The 19,235-nt window shown below is 41.3% G+C and overlaps 1 protein-coding gene across 1 annotated transcript; it reads right to left on the bottom strand.

Moving 5' to 3' along the window:
* Positions 1-275: 275 nt before the first annotated feature.
* epsti1 (epithelial stromal interaction 1) lies at positions 276-18,982 on the bottom strand. Its single transcript, XM_034885897.1, has 10 exons — positions 18,749-18,982; positions 16,291-16,349; positions 16,112-16,192; positions 14,666-14,739; positions 14,345-14,428; positions 10,674-10,747; positions 7,857-7,941; positions 3,419-3,483; positions 2,919-3,106; positions 276-906 (listed from the first exon to the last, which is right to left on the bottom strand). Exons 1-10 carry the CDS (start codon positions 18,922-18,924, stop codon positions 761-763), a joined length of 1,032 nt encoding a protein of 343 aa, XP_034741788.1. The 5' UTR covers positions 18,925-18,982; the 3' UTR covers positions 276-760.
* Between the last annotated feature and the right edge of the window lie 253 nt (positions 18,983-19,235).

The raw sequence follows: 19,235 nt of genomic DNA on the forward strand, positions 1-19,235 counted from the left end.
CCCCCCCCCCCCCCCCCATGTTGAAAAGCCCCAACCCTTTGTTCTTTGTTGCCTCGGCCAGGTGATAACCATCTTTGCTGTCCGGCTCGGTGAAGTTCTGAGGCTGGCATTTACAGCTCCAACATACGCTCTGTACCCATTGCCCACCTGGGAACCCCCCCCCCTTTTGATATAACACACTGATGACAGAGACAGCTTTGACATGGTGTCTTATTAGTCTTCGAACGCTATGGTGCATCATATTGAACTGAAACCTTTCTGCAGAGATGTTTTTTGTTGTATCCTGAAGAATCCTGCTATAGATACATCGCATGCAAGTTTGATTATGAGACAAACAAAAAAGCATCTTGTATTTGGGTAGAGATTTCTTCCGTCTACACACACTGATTTAATTAAGAGCCCCAAATATGATCTGAAGATTGTGAGTCATGGCGATGACCTTCAAGTAAACTGGTGGAAACAAACATCAATTCAGCTCCGTGTCAGGGTGAAAATGACTCACGAGTGCAAGCAAACAGATGCATGACACCCATGATTTATAGCATAATCTAAAACAGATTACACAAAGCACATACCACTCTGTAGGTATATATTTAATGCAGCTGTGGAGTCAGCATTTGCATTTCTCAAACACCAGATATAAATTACTTATGTTCTGTATCATCATGAACACTGGTTATACATTTTCACCTGGCCCAACTCCTTAAATGTCAAACGCATTATTTAGGTAAAGGCAGACCTCATTAAAGATAAATCAAACTTAATTCAGTGTGCAGTCGAGCAGTGTGTAGGCCTGATCATAATCGCTGTTGCACTGGTCGAGGATGTCCTCTAGGAAGACTTTGCTGAAGTCTGGATAGCTGCTCATCAGTCTCATCAAGGCCCAGTCAACGTCAGGCTCCGGCCCTGGAAAGCACACAGGAAAAAATAAATAAAATCCTTTATTTTTTTATTATTGTTCCCACAAGGCCGCTATTGAAAGACGGTTCCTTGATAGTCATCACATACAGTGAAGGGCAGAGTGTCCTTCTCATGCACAACAGAAAGACAAATTTTATTCTTTTCTTTTTGTGGGTGAGTAAGTACAATCTGTTTTTTGCACACATGATATGTGAGGCCAAGCCTGAAATGGTCTATATCGATGACATTCCCCTTCCGGGATTGCTCCAATGCTGACGGAAAATTCCGATGTACAGTATGTTCTTCTTTTCCCCCGGATGTCTGTTACCTTCCACTTTCTCTGTGTTGGCGTTCTAACCTCCAGTGGATTTCTGAGGACTATGGTTACCTGGTCCTCAGATCTCTGCTGGGTAAATCTAGACAGCTAGCCGGCCTATCGGTCCAATCAGATTTTTCGTAGCACCACTAAAACTACTTTTGAATGTACACGTTCCCCCAAAACAGGTTCCTTACCGAGGCTATTTTGTAGCGGCACCGTGGCTCTGTACGGCGCTTAGCACTGCCCAAAATGATTGTGATTGGTTAAAAGAAATGCCAAAAAAACAGAACATATTTTTCTCCCATCCCTGAATGCTGTGTGGAATAGCCTGACCCTCCTGAAGGAAGGTCTGGCACAGCGAGACAAGTGGTCACCCAATATCAGCTAACCCAGGCTGACCTTTACTTGTCTGTTTCTTTAGCATAATATACAGTGAACAGAATTATAAACACAACACTTTGGTTTTTGCCCCCATTTTTCATGAGCTAATCTCAAAGATCTAAGGCTTTTTCAATGTACACAAAAGGCTTATTTCTCTCATATTATTCACAAATCTTACTGAATCTGTGTAAGAATCTGTGTCATCTTTGGAGAGGTGTTAAATAAAGGTGATAAATCCCGGTTTTCACTGTACACGGCAGACAGCATGTATGGTGGCGTGTGGGTGAGCAGTTTGCTGCTGTCAACGCTGTGGATCAAGTGGCCCATGGTGGCGGTGGTGTTATGGTTTGGGCTGGCGTAAGTTGTGGACAACCAACAAAGGTGCATTTTATTGATGGCATTTTAAATGCACAGAGATACCGTGCCGAGACATTATTTGCTCCAAGTGGGAATGTTACATGTGAAATAGAACACTACAGTAGGCTATCTGCCTATATGCACAAAGCAAAAGTGATTATTTGCTATTAAATATTTTAATTGTTAGAACTGTTAGACAGCACTGTGTGTGTGTGTGTGTGTGTGTGTGTGTGTGTGTGTGTGTGTGTGTGTGTGTGTGTGTGTGTGTGTGTCTAATGAACGTGAACGTTTGTGTTTGTGTTCTTTCTTTTGTTGTGAGTGGCAGGTATTCAGGTGTGTATGGCAACCAGCCAGGAACCAAACTTAGCATTTCAATATCCAGGCAAATTAAAGAAGGTCGGGACTGCTCTCGTTTGGCTGCAGGCCAAGAGGATCTGTCAGTCTAGCTGGTTTCAGAGCTCCCCAGAGATTTTTTTTCTCTAATTGACAGAAGATTATTGACAAAGTGTGTTTTTATGTCAGGCTTTCATGCCATGATCTAACTGTGTCCTGTCTGCACACACGCACACACACACAAACACACACGCACAAAATGTGTTTGATATATTGCTTAATCCAAAATAAGTAAAGGTTCGTGCCCAGAAGAAGGAAAATACTTTCTTACACACACACATACACACACACAAACACACAAGCACAGATTTCCCACAAGGTACAAGTATCAGCAGGATTTGAGTGCCAGCAGCTACAGTATGACTATGTACCACGCATAAAGTCCTCCTACATATTTGCAGCACGTAAAGCCTTTGATTTAATGCAGACTAAACACACAATCACGGTCCTTCTAAGAAAGGATGAAGTAGGCAACTCTTGTCACATTTCTGATTTAGGTTTGGTTAACCAGCGTTGAGCCAGACTTTAAAAAAAAACGTGAGAAACAGTAGACAGACTCTCGGCTCACCGGCTTCGTCTGTCCAGTCATAGTAGCCCTGTTCTGGGTCTGGGTTCAGGTGAACCACGGGGAGTTGGTTTCTAGGGGTGTCTTCATTTGTGGACATGAAGGGACGCTCTACCTCCCAAACGGCTTCCTCCTTTGTCTCTTTCTCGCTGCCTCGACCTTCGAGTTTGTCGAGGAAGGCCGAGTTCACCCTGTCAAAATATAAAAGAAAAACCTGGTTCACATAAAACTTAACTTAATCCTGTACTTTATAACTTCACACGCTGGCAGGCTCCTAATGGCAGTGAGCGCGATGTGTTTGACAACTTATACCCACTAAAATATAGTGAGGTCAGTGAATGCACGCTTAACATCATTTTATTCCAAAAGGATGAACAAAACAAACGAATAATCTTGTTGAGTCCATTTTTGCTTCTGTAGTTTGTATTCCGGTCTGAAGAGTCCTCCATCTGATGCCTCACATCCACTTGATAAAACTATATATATTTACACTTTGTAAATACCTCCTGTGTTCCAGCTGTACGTCTCTCCCACTTGTTGACTCCTGTTTACTCTCCACAGCTTCACTCTGACAAAAAAAAAAAAAAAAAAAAAAAAATTCAGAATGAAGGAAAAGATAACATACAAGGGAATGTTCTTGGGAACTGTGACAGACATAAATAGTATCTAATCAGTGTTGACTGTAAAGTTTATTATCAGGGACTACAGTAACACCGCACTCCTGATAAAGAAGCTCTCAGAGCGACCGCTTTTAAAGGAAAGTGTAGCCTAGAGTAAAGTAGATCGGGCGTGTATAGGTGCTCTTGGACAGCTGGGTCTTGATCTGTACATGTGACTGGCGCAGACAATGAATTGTTACTTGGTTCCCAATGACTGTTTTGGGTATACCGTGGCTACAGCTACACTACTGTGTTTTCATTTTTAAGCGGCGTTTTGAGACTAAATCAATCTTCGTCCACACGAGAGTTTTAGCTCCAGTAGCAGAACAGATGAAAATACAGAAAAATACTCATGTAATCCTACCTAAATGATAAGGCAAGGCAGCTTTATTTGTATAGCACATTTCAGCAACGGGGTAATCCAAAGTGCTTTACGCCTGCAGCCTAACAGACCACTGTGGTCCAGACTGAAAATCTCAACAACTATTAGATGGATTCTCATTGAAATTTGTGGAGATATTCATGTTCCCCAAAGGATGAATCATAATGACTTTGGTGATCCTCTGACTTTTCGGCAAACGCCATCAGCAGGTTAGATGTTTTTATTTGCCCAATACTTGAACCTCGACGGTACTGTGTGTTTAGTGCGTATAACCAAATTAAACTGGGATGAGATGGTGAATATTATACATGCTAAACCTAAAAATATTAGCATTGTCATTTTGAGCATTTTAGCCTTCTGATATGTTTGTGTTTAGCTCAAAGCACCAAGTGCAGTCTCACAGGGAAGCTAGAGTGGCTGTAGACTAGTTACTTATTCACCCAATGAAAATTAAAAGCCAAAGCTGAGGAAAGCATACATGCCTGCAGGGATCTATAGGGAGCATTACTGCTTTAAGGGTGTGAGCAAAATAGCAACTATGAGCAGAGATGTGCAAAAAATAAAAAAACATAATGACAAAAGTGACGAAACGAAAGACAGAAGTTCAATGTTTGTCTTGTGTAATAACCAGTTCTGTATAGTCTGAAGTTTATTGTAGCAGTTTTTCTGGTGAGCACAATAAAGTATCTCATGCTCAAAAGAATCCAATTTAAGGCTAGCAAAATTATGCTAACAAAGTACCGCTAACATCATGTGGCTAAAGTAGATATTTCACATTCACAGCATGACCTCAGTTAACAGTTGCCTTATCATAAGATTGTTGATGACTCTATCGGGTACATTTCGTTGCGTTTTAAGGAAGATAAATACCTCCTCGGCAGCCGTTCTTGTGCAATCCAGAAAGAGAAAAAGTTCCCATGTTCCTTTCGCTCTGTAGTATTTTTTTAACATGCTGTCAGTCAAAGACGATTTAATAGATTAAGATTTGATTGAAGTCTATTTTATTTTACATACATATACGTATAAATTGTTCCCACACATCTCCCTTATTTTCATTCCCTGTTTTCCTGTCCCAGGCAAGCCATTTGGGTCAGGGATGTGGTTATTTAGGATGGCCTGAGAGGAGGAAGCAGCAGACAGCCCACCTGTGCTCCCATCAAAGCTTAGCATAAAATCTCCCACACATGTGTACACACCACACACACACACACACACACACACACACACACACACAAATAGAGGATATAGTGGGGAGATCAATCTGTCTTATGGAGCCATTGTAGAAAGAAGAACAAATCCCAGGGTCCCAGTAGAAACCACATCAAGAAGTTTGACTTTTGCTGCTCTGCAGCCGCAAGCTTTCTTCTCCTAATCTGTGACGTCTATCTGAGAGAGCTGCAGCCTGGGAGAGGCTGGAGAGGAGAGGAGGAAATGAGTGAAAAGGAAAGGAAAGTAGAGAAAAGTAAAGGAGACCAAGGTAAAGGAAAGGAGGTAGGATGAGCGGAGACAAAAAAGGCAAGATGAGACAAGACGGGAAAGGAAATAATGTTGGCAATGAAATGAAAAGGAGGGGAGAGGAGAAGACTCAATGAGAGGAGACAAAGCGAGTTGAAACAAAGTGAGATGGGAAGGCTGGAATCGGTGTCTTTGTTGCTGTCTGTAACCCTGGTTTTGTGAGTGTGTGCGCCCGTGTGTGTATGTGAGACAATAAAAACACTTCTTTATTACTGTAACTGACTATCTGCTTCTTTCGACACCATAGTTTGAGCCAAGGTCTCTCTCTCTCTCTCTCTCTCTCTCTCTCGCTCTCTCTCTCTCTCTCTCTCTCTTACCACCAACTCGCCTGGCGAAAGATTTGCATCAGGTCTTGGTGAGAAAAAGAGAGAGTGAGAGAGAAGAAAATGCACAAACGCCCAGAAAGAAAACATTTCCTCCATGCGAGGGAGCTGCGTGTGCACTTTTAACAGTGCTTTCCGTCACCACTTAATCCGCTAATAGCGGAATACAGTGTGTCCTCGGGCCGTTTCCTGCACACTCTCCTCTTCTTCTCCGGAACATCACTGACAGAGACGAGGCTGGGTGGAGGAGCGCAGACACTGTTAGCACCATGTCTGACTTGTCTGACAGAAGCTGTCAACACTCTCCAATTAATGTATGTTTTTCTCAGCTAAGAATAACCGTGATCCCTTCACATTTCAGATTTACAGCGGCTATTGATTTTAAAATCAGCAATCGCCCCCCTCCCAAAAACAAGTGTTGATTAAGAGGAAAGTTATGCACAATGAGGGCAAGCGGTTGCCCCTGACTAACAAAAGCATGTAATTGGCTGTTGAAAAGTTTGGGTTTTCTCCAGGTACTTTTACTAGAGCAGGTTATTCCACCCTCTTCTGTCTTCTGCAGACTCCTCAAAGTCATGTCATGTTGTGTCTCCGTCTCTGCTCAGTGTGAACTCTGGGAAGTCCCTTGAACTCTGCCTTCCATTCACTCCCTCCCAGAAAAAACTAACAGACAGAGAGGAAGAGAGGCTGAGAAAAAGGAAACAGAGAAAACAAAAAAGGGAGGGAAAGAAGGAGATAGACAACTTCAAGAGGCAAGAGAGAGGAAGATCAGTGGCCTATTCCTCCGAGTACTTATGCTTCCCCTTACTCAACCGTGAGCCTGCTGTACTGCTGTGTGCCCCGGATCTGACCAGGAGATAATTGCAGGGGGATCTGGCTCCTCACCCCACCCAGCCTACTGGGGATACCGCTTGATACCCGCACTGCCCTGGACGATGAAATCTCCGTACCCACGAGTATTTATTCAGAAAACAGCTCACAAAGGCAGATCTATTGGTGTGAACTACCGCACGGCTTCAGTCTCCGACCCCCACAGCCACAGATATGAGACTCAACACTGAACCCTGGGACCCACAGAGCAAGCATGTGTACATCTACTAAAGTGACATGCACACACATACACACACAAGTTCAGTCTAAAATTCCATACTAAGATGCTATTTAGTAGGCTAAAATGGTATGTGAGATTTTTTAGTTGGTCTGAAATCTTAGTATGAAACTAATAGTTCATAAATTGCAAACTATTTCTGTTGAAATATTACAGTATGCAACCACTGGACACGACTCCGGCATAAGTATCCCACAATGCAGTGCGGTATTACCAACAACGTTCATAACAAACGGACAGCAACCATGGTTCCTGAGATGGGAAAGTCTGAGCTTTTGGTTCCAGAACAGCTGATTGGAGTTGGTTCAATCAACTCCGATTAGGGGGACTCAGAGTTAAGCGCTTGCTCGACCACAATTAAAAGGCAGCATGAATGGAGCCATGATACTACGATTCACCATGGTAACAACCACAAACAAACTGGTCGGCGGAAGTACTCATGCGCACAGACAGTGTGTTTGAACATGTTAGTTGGTTAAAAAGGCAACACAGCGGCTCCTGCTAAATACAGAATTTGCGTGGGAGAAAATTGGTGCGTAAGTTCCAACAGATAAGATTCCAAGATCTCTACCCATCTGGTGAAAGCATTTGTTTCATTATTGGGGGGACAAATTATAATTTCTTATTATTATTAATTTTGTTGTCTGGAAATTTGGAGCACCTGAGACTTCCTGAATTCTGGTGAATTTCTTTGCAACAATTTGTGCCTTTTCTGCCTGCAAATGTCTTTATTTATGTAAATGTTATTAGTAATTAATTAATGACTCTGCTGTTTTGTTCAAAACTCAATGCAGATTCAAAACATTACACATGTTTCGGGATGTTTTTTTTTTTTTTTTTTTTAATAGCCACAACATTTAAACAAATTTCGACTTGCCCTTACCCTGCATGAAAACAAAACATGTGAAAGCACATACGACTGCACACGCTCTCACTTTGTGGCTGCTGGCTTACCCTAGATGACGTGAGTGTGGCACTGCTGGATGCCAGCGGACGTGGGTCCGTACTCTCAAATCTCTGCAAAAACTTCTCAGTCCTCCTGCGATAAAATACACACATTACAATGTCTGTGTTGCGGTTACTGAAAAAGACAAACACAGAAACACACACTAATAATAACAAGGGATGAAGGAGTATTCATTTACTCCCACAGACACTCCCCAGGCCTGGGATGCTGGCAGTACTGGTCTCCCACAAGGTTGACCAAGTTTGTTTGTCCCTCCCTGAAACCGCCTCACACTCTGTCTCCTCGGCCCCCGGTTCTAAATCTCTTCATTGTTTCTTCAGGTTCACACATTGGTCTCCTGTCTCCTGTTTTTGTTTCTCTTGTAAGGAAGCCAGAGATGCTACTTGACAGGCCAATTCCCAATTTCCATGTTCCATACCATATTCCCACAACATCAAGTGGTCTGATACAATGTCGCAGAAAAACACTGTGCAGACGGAAGAGATTGTAAGTCATTATTATATATACATTTTCAAAATATTATCCAAAACCCCTGACCACTTTAAATGCCGCTTAAGATTGTGTCAAAATTGATTCATTAATTGTGGGACGACTAATCGTTCGTCCTCTAAAGAGGCGTCATCAAAGTTAACAAAAGAACAAAAGTGACATCACCCAGCTATTACAGATTAAGTGCTGTAATATATATACATTGATGGTTCCTCCGGTGCCACCGGCAGGTTCACATGTGGCATGTTTTGAAGCTACCTAGCAGAATTTCAGAAGCAGGACCACACCTCGACCCAGGCAGAATCTCACTTCCCTTATTTGACATCTCCTTGCTCCTCAGTTGAACTGGAAGTTGTTCTGGCCCCCTTTTCTTAAAGGCCTTCTTGAAGCTATTATTCATGCCCCCATGATGGAGGAGGGATCCCTGAAGAGATTTGGGCAAGGATACACGAGAGCAGCCTTCCCGGAACATGGATCCTCTCTCCTCACATGATTTCCTCCGTCTCTCCCGTGCTTCCTCGATGGGAAGAACTAAAGCACGATTTATGGTTCAGCGGAGGCTCCACGCAGAAGCTTTCACCGTTGCCTACGTAAGTGGCCTAAAGTCTATACTTGTGCGTTGGTGTATGCGTCAAATAATAGAGCGTCGAGAATAGCAGGACCGTGTGTGTGTGTGTGTTTGTGTGTGCACGCGGAGTGTGTGGTAGAGCGAGTGAGAGATTGATGGCGATTATCTTTACCAGTAGTAGCGACTCTAGAGTCATAGTGAGTGAAACAAAGTGTCCCCTGTGCTTTTTGACCTTGGTTTGGTCTACATTTTTTTGAGAGGTGCACCTCAGGCTACGGCGTAGGGTTGTTATCTCCACATACCTACATACGTAGCCAGAGGCGTGGGCGTTGATTTAACGCAGAAACATAAATCAAACTTGAGATGCAAGGCACGGATGCTATGTAAGGGAAGTGAGCCAGCCCTTGTCACTTCCTGCATTACCATAAATACCAATCCTTGTGTTCCACACTTGTAGTCTTCATATCTCCCTCCCAACCCGTTTTCTTTCTCTTTCTCTCTCTTCCTGTCTTCTATGTGGGATCCTGAGTTGTTTGTCTTGTTGATGGTGTGGTCAATGCATCATTCAATAATTAATACTTATCTCAATACTTATTGGAAGGATTATTGCCATGATTCACTAAGTCTTAAGTGGGGAACATCATACCTGCATATTAGCATTGTCCTCATGAGCATGTTAGTCCGCTGACATTTGCATTTAGCTAAAAGGCCCTGCCATCTCACAGAGCCGCTAGTGAAGCCTGACCGATAAAGGATTTTTAAGGCCGATACCGATATAAATATTTGGTTTTTTAAAAATCCGATATGCCAATACATTGGCGATGTATATTTAAAAAAAAGAAATAGAGAAACACATAACAAAACCAGATTTCCCTAACATTAGTTATTTATAGTTATTTAAGTACCCAATAAATTAATACAATTTGTTTTGTCACATCAGAACAGAAGAACATCGAAATATATTAAAGTTCTGATAAAGTTCTGATATGAAACTTAAAGTCCTTTGAAAAAAACACATTACAAAATTAATCGGAGTGCTGCCAAGATGGACGTTGTAGAGCGCCCTCTGGTGGACAGACTAGGCAACTCCAACACTCATAACGTTTACCGGTTGACCGCTCGTTTTTATTTTATCTTTTAAATATTAATTTATCGGAATAATTTATTTGTCATTGTAAATGATTCGGATGACTGACTACTTAAAATAATAATAATAATAATAATGTTAAATGCTGATACCTATAGTTCGGGAAATTCCTAATATCGGCCGATAGTATTGGCCCACCGATATATCTGTCGGGCTCTAGCCGCTAGCATGGCAGTTCATGCTGTCTCTTGCAAGTCACCCAACTTTATGGATGTGCACAGCCCCTTTAATGATTGAGGACAGTGTACTCTTAAGAAATCCTCCTTTTTTTTCGTTAATAAAAAAAATGGCTACTAAAGTTTCAATAGGTAAATGAGGGCAATCAGAAGTGAAGCTCACGGCGCAGGTCTTCATGCTTCCGCTGACAACTGATATGCAGTTTATCCTTTTTCTGCCAACAGAATGCAGCTTGAAAAATACTCAAGTGATTATTTTAGGTCAGCAGAGGATAAAAAATTGGGCGTGTACTTTGTTAAAGTTCTGCAGATTGTGTCATTTGATGCTGCATCTGTGACTAAGAACACAACAGGGCACAGAAAACAACACAATAACCGCACAATGACAGTAATGAGACCCAGGTTAACCTGATCCAGGGCTGACCTGGTGTGATCCTGACTTAACTGCTCCCTCCTCCTCTGCTCCTCCTGTTGCCTCTTCTTCTGCAGGCGCTCGGCCTGCAAAGCATCACAGTCAGCCGTCAGCACAACACGCAACCAGATCCAAGTAGTTTCCAAGATGCAGTTACCACTACAGTAGTCTCGCTTTGCCAGACCAAAGCACATTGGAAAAGGGTCTGGCTCGTCCACATAGCATTCGGGGATGGAAGGAAAATGGGTTCCTGTTTAAGGACATTTCGTTAAACCAATCACAATCGTCTTGGGCGGTGCTTTGCACCAGAGAAAAGCCACAGTGCCGCTGCAAAATAGTCTCGGGAAAGAACTTGTTTTGGTGGAACGTGGGATTGTCAAAAGTTGTTTTAGTCGTGCAACAGAAACTCCGATAGGACAGATCTCAGGATTTACCCTGCAGAGATCTGAGGATCAGGTAACCATAGTCCTCAGAAATCCACCGGAGTTTAAAAGGCCAACACAAATAAATTCAACCAAACATTAAAAAAAAGAAGTAGAATCAAAGTCCTTCAGACACACGTCAAAAGATGTGGTATTTTTCCCATATTTATGTAAAATAATTTAATTATTTACAAGATTAGAAATCATCTTCTATTTTATGCTGTCTGTGATGTTTTCTAATATGATAATTGCGATCCCATTATCCTTTGAAGATATGGAAATCCCTTTCACTCCCCTGTAATTTCAGTGTTTTTGCTGGATAGAATCAAATGTCTTTGTCTCTGAATTATGTTCTCATTTTAGAGATAATATTCTGGCCCAGCTGACGTGAGCAGCCTGTTACAGAACGTGTTTACTGTAAATCAGAGAGGCTGGCTGAGTCCAGGAGCAGGTTTTAGCTGTAGCTTGTTTTGGTTTGAGCACTTAATAATTTTCCACCCGACACTCATCTGCCCCTGCTTCCAAAACGTTCCCAAACCAGAGCAGTTTAGGATGGAATCATAACCCAGAGTTTTTTTGATTTTTTTAATCCGTCTTGTTTGATCACGTGTAGAGGTTGTTTTACATGCATCTGTTAATTTCCTGGATTCCCAATATATTCCTGACTTCCCTGTGGTCCACAGCCTTAATGAGCCGTCCACATACAGGGGTGTCAGACTGCGGAGGCGGACGGATTACAGGAGGGCCCAAAAAGAAGGAATAGCTGTGGATGCGGGGAGGGGCCCGTTGCCAGCCTAGTGGAAGGGTAGGAGGGGTTCCTTTATTGGACCTTTTTTGCAGTTTTCCCCTGTTTATCCCTGTTTTTCCCATTTTGTATTTAATTATAAGGTTGAAATACTACATTCTGGTGACTTTTTATGCACTTATTTTTGCTGAATTAGCTGGTCTGCTGGTATCTTAATGAGCACGCTTTTTAATGCACATTACTATTCTTTTTTTAATGTTGTCAAATTGTTTGCTGATATCATGTACCTGCTCATTTTTACCCCGTACTCTACTGTTCAGCTGGACGTCCTTGGCCTAACAGATTAGGGCTTTGGTTTGGTTTAGCTCATTTTTATTTTCGTTAATTCAAAAGACAATTGTTTACTACAACAAAAAACTAGTTAAAAAAAATGACTTAACTTATGGACCTTTGCCCGCCCCCCAACATTTTGTGCTATGCCCCTGTCCACGTAGCGGTCCATTTAGCACTATTAGACCATAAGCAGGGCCAGACGTGGAGTAGAACATGTCTGAGAACACAGTGAGGAGCTGGAAACTTATGAGACTGTTCATCAATCAGCTGGTCGCCATTTCTTTAATCCTGGGTGTGTGAGGAAAGACTGACACACAGAAACACACACACACACACACACACACACACACACACACACACAAACCTGCTAAAGCTCAGGTGGAGGCTTGTCTCTGCTGACATCTAGAGGCGAGGAATGATATTGTCTCTCACTGAGGAAAACAAAAAAAAGTAATGCCATGCAGTGGAAGGGTGACACTAGACTAGTGCTGCAACTAACAATCTTTTTTTTTCTTGATTAATCAGTTAGTTGATTGGTCAAAGATTGTCAGAGAATTGTTAAAAATGATGAACAGTGTTTCCCAAAAGCCAGAGAAGATCAAATGTCCTCAAATGTCTTTTTTTGTCAACAACTCAAAACATATTTAGTATGCTGTCACAGAGGAGCGTAAAAACTAGAACATACTCCCATTTAAAGGCCTTGACACACCAACCCGACGGACGACTTTAGGCAGATAAGGCAGTCGGACTGCCTCCCCAAGATGGTCCAAATATTGCCTCTGAACCCACCGGAGCGACGGCGACTTGAGCGTACGATCTGCGGGTGTGCGAGACGTAATACGTACGGGGTAAAGCCAGCCTCCAAAGCGTACCTCCCATGGAGCCATTGTGATGCTAATAAGCCATCAGGTGCCATTAGCATTCTACGGACAGCCATTTTTGTGTGATTTTGAGAGCTATTCATCCCGCTAACATAAGTGCACTGATTCGCTAGTTTAGGATTAGAATTCCACCAATCAGATTGGTCATTGAGTCTGACTGCCCGCTAAAATGAAGGCCAACAGACGACGGCACGGAACACACCGAACGGACTTGAGTCCCGTTTTTGTAGACCAACCAACCATTGATTGAGAAAGTGATTGACGGATTAATCAACAATGAAACAATCGTTAGTTGCTATCCTCCCTTTGTTGCTTTGTATTCCTCCAGCCTTCCTTAGAACGCTTATTACACTGATAGTCTATATCAACGCTGTTTCTTTTCCGGGATTGTTAAGGTGTCCAGATGTCGGCTTTCTTTGTGTTGGCATTTTAAACTCTGGTGGATTTCTGGGGACTATGGTTACCTGGTCCACAGATCTCTGCAGGGTAAATCCAGACAGCTAGCTAGACTATCTGACCAATTGGAGTTTTCTGTTGCACGACTAAAAACAACTTTCCAACTTACACATGTTCCACCAAAACAAGTTCCTTCCTGATGCTATTTTGCAGCGCCCCAATGGCTCCGTCCGGTGCTTAGCGCTGAATGCTGTGTGGACTAGCCAGACCCTCCTTCGCGGTGCTTTGGAGGAAGGTCTGGCAATGTGAGACAATACTGTTGATGTGAAAGACACTCATTGTCCTCGCCAGTATGACAAGCTTGTTGAGTCAAACTGAATTTAGACTCTTGCTCAAGCATGTTGTTTGCATTTCTGCACCCCCGCATTGTTTTGATTGGCAGATGCATTTTCTGGAGTCCGTTTGCAACCTTCAACAATTACATATAAAAAGGGATATGACACTTTCTATTGAACTCACAGACCATAATGCAATGCAGCCTATGCTATATTCGGAGTAAGTGGTGAAACTCTACTGGAAAAACACCAACTATTGCCACTGCTGTTGCTTTTACTACGTACTCCCCCGACCCGTGGCTGAGTACAGGGCATTTCTGACAGGGAACTCTGTGGTTTGTCAAAAATACAAAGAAATCCTGTTTTGACTGAAAACCAAACGGATTATTGTTTAGAAATAGCTCACCGAAAAGTGTTTTATATTTAAAATGTGTTTAATGGTTGCTTTTCCTCATATTGTAACGATTTGTTTTGTAATTGAAATAAATTTAAGTCAGATTTTGTTATGCTAAATTGGAGAAAAAAAAGCTCTTGCTAAAAGGCCAAATATTTATTTTAATCTTGGTCTCACCTTCTCCCTCTGTTCATCTTTCATCTTCTGTAACTCCTCCTCTTCTTCTTGTCTTTTCCTCCTGTCAAACTCTTCCTTTTTCAGCTGGTAATAACACGTCACATAAAAATGATTTCTTTGTGATTCCGCCATCGCAGAAAGGAAAAGCACAAGATAACGCTCTGAAACATCGTGTCTCAGTACATCCTGTGCTTCTAATATTCACAGACCAAACATGAGTGACTTAAAAAATAATATTTTATGTTCACCCTCGGACGTGCATATGAATTGAATGGATGAGCATGATGTCTTGGTTGCCTCAGTAAATGGGCTATTACATACCTTCTTCTGCAGTTTGGCACTACGTAATTCTGCAAGCTGCCTGTCCCTGGCTGCAGCCAATGTTGCATTACCACCTGTACAGAGCAAACAGCATTTTACACTATATCAGCAAGTAAGCCTGTGCTTAAAAGGTAACTACGTTTTTTCCCAACCTGGACCCTATTTTCCTATGTTTTTGTGACTGATGGGAACAACAATCTTTGACATTGCTCCAGTATTGAGCGTGAATACTGTAACCGGCAGCAATTTATCCGTAAGGGGCAAATGTGCATCATCAATTTGGTCCACAGAAAGTTCTGTTTTGCCACTGACAGACTCCGATTAATATTCTAAGTGTCTTACAACAGGATGGGAAGGATCCCTACAGAGATAGACCTTTAGAGCCTCTTTGAGCCCTTTCTGTTTAACCAGAAACAGCTCTGCAAATTACTAGCACTAAACCCACCAGACTCTTTTTTTATTTTATTTTGTTAAACAAAAAAAACAAAACAATACTTTTTATATATATATATATATATATGTAAAGAGCCAACACAATTTGGCAGATGTTTTCATGTTTATAAAAAACAACAGGGCATCATGACTTTGCTTAAATGTTTATTTAAGTCATGATGCCATGTTGTCTTTCTTAAGCCATGTGTCGTGTTATCTGTACACATGTTGAGCTGTCTGCGTGTGTGTCTATGTTGTATACAGCGGGCTAACACCTACGCACCACCGGACGCGATGTTATGATCTGTCTTGAAAAAAAGCATTTTTCTTACTTAACAAAAAAGGTTGACCCTTCGAAAGCCTTTCCATAATGTTTTCAGACACTTACAATAACAGCTGGAGCCTATCAGCGGCAAAACAAACACGTTTGTGAAGGTAAATACAAGCTGGACAATTGTCCTGTTAACTTAGATTGTAGCTTGTTTCTCTGCTGCCGACTGCAGCGATCTCGCTTAGAACTGGACCAAAGTCAAAGAATATTGTTCCCATCAGTCACAAACACAGGAAAAACAGTATTTACCCTTTAAGCATAACAATGTAAGAATAAATAGGGTTCCCCTAGTGTTTTGCAAGCCTGGTGGCCCATTGGGCCTAAGTTGCCCCCCCCCCCCACCATTAGGCCTAAGCCACTGGGAATTGTTGAAACATATTTTTAAGACATTTATGAAACAGTTACACTTCACATACAGTGGGCAGCTCGCCCGAAATCTTAGACGTAGTCATTCTTTTTATTTATTTATTTCCAGTGAGCTGTGGAATCTGTCTTATTGCTTTTTCTAAATTTTCAATTTTGCAATTTCGTCCATCACATTAATGCTGCCATCAGTCTGTGACGGACTCCTGTTGGGCCCTGATTGGAAAAAAAGCCACCTGCCACCAAGCTATCACCAATACTGATAAAGTTATACAAATAGTTGAGGATTTGCATTGGGTTTGGGTTTGTATGTGGTTTACCCAGCCTCTCTTTCACGTGCACAGGGGGAGGTTTGTTTTCCTCTCTCCATCTCTGAAGAGCCTCCTCTTCTTTCTGAGCAACTACAGAGACACATAGTGTCATTACTTGGGGAAGAAATGTCAACATTTAGTAGGCTCTTGATATAATATAGGTAGGAGAGTTGATAGTGGCAGCTTACTCATTCTGATGTTGTTTCGCCGGGACTCATTCGGCGGGATCACGGTGAATCCACCTGAGCTGAGACAAGGACAGAGACAGAGGAGCTTGTCAGCACTTTTTAATTCACAGGTGTCTCTGAGTATTAAAAACTGCCAAAAGTTGAGGCACGAGCGGTGGAAGAAGTATTCAGATCCTTTACTTTACCTAACCCCCATGTTGTCCTCGGTTCAAATTGTTTTTTGTTTTTTTTGTTTTCCTCCATCAATGTCCTTTTAAATACCCAACTGAAATTACCCAAAATAACATGATTGAGTCCACACAACGCTCTTTGGCAAGTACAAATGGGGCGTCTTATTCAATTTTATAGCATTTGAAAAAATCATTGAAGTGGTTTTAAAATAGTTTTAAAAAGTTTACATGTTCCAGTCTGTGATTATCCATAAACATACTTTCCTTTGATTTTAGCCTAAATAATTTCTAATTTCTGCTGCTCTAACTCAAACATTAGGTATAATTTCCTATAAATGAGGTTTATTGACCATAAATTCGAAAAATAACTGTAAAACTAAATTTAATAAGTTAGTGTTACGTAACGTTAAATGTACAAAAAAAGTGACAAACATTGAAGAAAGTGTTAAAACCATTGATAAAAAGCATCAACAAAAGGCTTGATTCTCAATTTTTGACGGGAAGACAACACAAGGGTTACGTAAAAGTAGTAATACCACAATGTAAAAATACTCTATTACAGGTAAAAAAAAAAAAATAACTGCATTGAAAATGTAAAAAGTAAAAGTATGTAAGTATCTTTTAAGAAAATGTACCTAAAGTGTCAAAAGTGAAAGTACTCAATGCAGAAAAAGCTATGTTTGTTTTGGGTAAAAAAATCTTAATTTGTAGAATAATTAAAACTGTCAGATTACTTTAGTGGCGTAAAAGGTACAACAGGGCTTTGCTACGCCCTGTAACGCCCTGTAGTGCCCCGCTACGCCATGAACTACTACAACTATTTCTAGCCATTGTTCTATTATCTACATTGTGACTATAATTGTTCATCACACACCCAACCGGCCCGTCAGTCTCCACCTACCAAGACCCTGGGCCTCGCCGACGTTTCTCCCTAAACGGGAGTTTTTCCTCGCCACTGTCCCACTGATTGCCTTGCAAACTACAGAGTGTGGTCTAGACCTACTCTAGCTGTAGTGTCTTGATATAACTCTTGTTATGATTTGATACTATAAATAAAATTTAACTGAATTAAATATTTCTCTCTGTCTACGTAGACGTAGAAAGCGGCGTGATATGAAAAGACTCAAGTAGTAAGATAGTTATGAGTTTTTTTGAAAATTAAGATTTAACAAAAAAATTTAGATTAAATAAACTACCCAACAAATATAAAGCTGTTAAAATGAACTCATCCAGCTACAACATTAAAATGCTGCTTACATTAATCAGTAATAATAATCTCAATATGTGTGTTAAATATGATGCAGTTTGCTTAATATTATTTGAATGGAAGCTATTCATTGATTATTTGTTTCAAGATAATATACAAATTACACTGAAGAAATACTAAGTACATATGAGGGAGTGGTAGAAACGTGTCATGGTTGTATAAAAACCACACCCCAACCACCAGCTGTAGGCATACAAAATCCAAAATACAGATACATATTTCTCACCTGTGGTTTCCGCCCTAGCACGTTTGGATGTATGGATTTTGTACTTAACTTCTTTCTTATTGTCAAAATGTGACATATTGTTTGTGACAATTTGTTTAACAACTAACTATACCACATATACAGTATATGAACAAAGTAATAACACTCTTGGTACAATGCTGCCTTCCAGTGAGAATGGACTCTGAAATTAATTTACTCAAACAGCAGTCCTTTATCACCACAACTGGTGTGACACAAAATAATACAATATTGTTATTGCATTAAAGAAATAAGTAATGTTTATTTTTTTATTTTTGATGAAAGCCTGTTGTTTTTTTGAGCCATAATTAGAATTACTCACGTGTGTTTTTCTTTTTATTCGTACAACACAAAGCACACAGCACAAACAAACGTGGCTGTTTGGATAAAGAGTACACGCTGTTGTTGGGCATTTTGTGTTGTCCAGTATATGGTTAAAACCAAAACACTTGAACACTAAATGGTCATTTCAATCACGCTTGAAGTCCTGGCTGACACAAGTGACTAGGATTTCCGGGAAACAGTGAAGGCACCGTTTTCTTTCTCCCTAATCTCGTGAAACGAAAGTGAAAGTTAGCAGCAGCAGTAAATAGACCCACAAATAGCCTACTGTTTTTAATGAAATATTACGACGAACAGAGTGAATGTTAGTTTGGCTAGCTTTGACGGTCTTCAGAGTATCATTATAAAGTGTCTGTGTCAAAACATGGAGTCTCGTTTATTTTATTATCAGCGACCTCTTCAGTAACATAACTCTAACAGCTAGCTGGTACTCACTACTGTGGCTGCCTGTCTGTCGCTGGCGGGTTGCCGCTGCCGTCAGGTGCATCTCTGTCGGGATTCTCAGGTGTGGGCTCACTTCCAGATGCTCCTGGTGTGTTGTCTGGGAACTTGATACCGCTCCCTGCGTCCGGATGTTGTTTTGTGCCTCTTTGGTTTTGATAAGGCTCCATTATGCTGTATCGGTGAAGCCTGACTGAAACGAGCTGGACTGTACATACTCTGTTCTATCTTAAGAACATCAGGTATTAACTCCACCAAAAACAGGCAGAGTGGGAGGGTTTAATGGCAACACCGCCATCTGCTGGGGGGAAATATGGAGGGCGCTATTGCATTGGTTATTTATTTATCTATTAAATAATATTCATGTATACTGTATTAATCCTGCAAGGGGAAATTCCAATGTGTACTCTGTTGTTATTACACACAGAAGACCCAATCTGGCATTTTTTTTACCAGGAAAATGACATGCATATTCAGATCA

The sequence above is a fragment of the Etheostoma cragini genome, chromosome 11 (genome assembly GCF_013103735.1).
Source record: "Etheostoma cragini isolate CJK2018 chromosome 11, CSU_Ecrag_1.0, whole genome shotgun sequence".
NCBI lineage: Eukaryota > Metazoa > Chordata > Actinopteri > Perciformes > Percidae > Etheostoma > Etheostoma cragini.

Excerpts from the sequence above, each read along its gene's own strand:
- epsti1 (XM_034885897.1), bottom strand. The coding sequence starts at position 18,924 with ATGGAGCCTTATCAAAACCAAAGAGGCACAAAACAACATCCGGACGCA. Across the intron at positions 3,484-7,856 it reads CCACACTCACGTCATCTAGG|AGTGAAGCTGTGGAGAGTAA; the intron begins GTAAGCCAGCAG and ends TTTTTTTGTCAG. Across the intron at positions 3,107-3,418 it reads GTACAGCTGGAACACAGGAG|GGTGAACTCGGCCTTCCTCG; the intron begins GTATTTACAAAG and ends ATATTTTGACAG.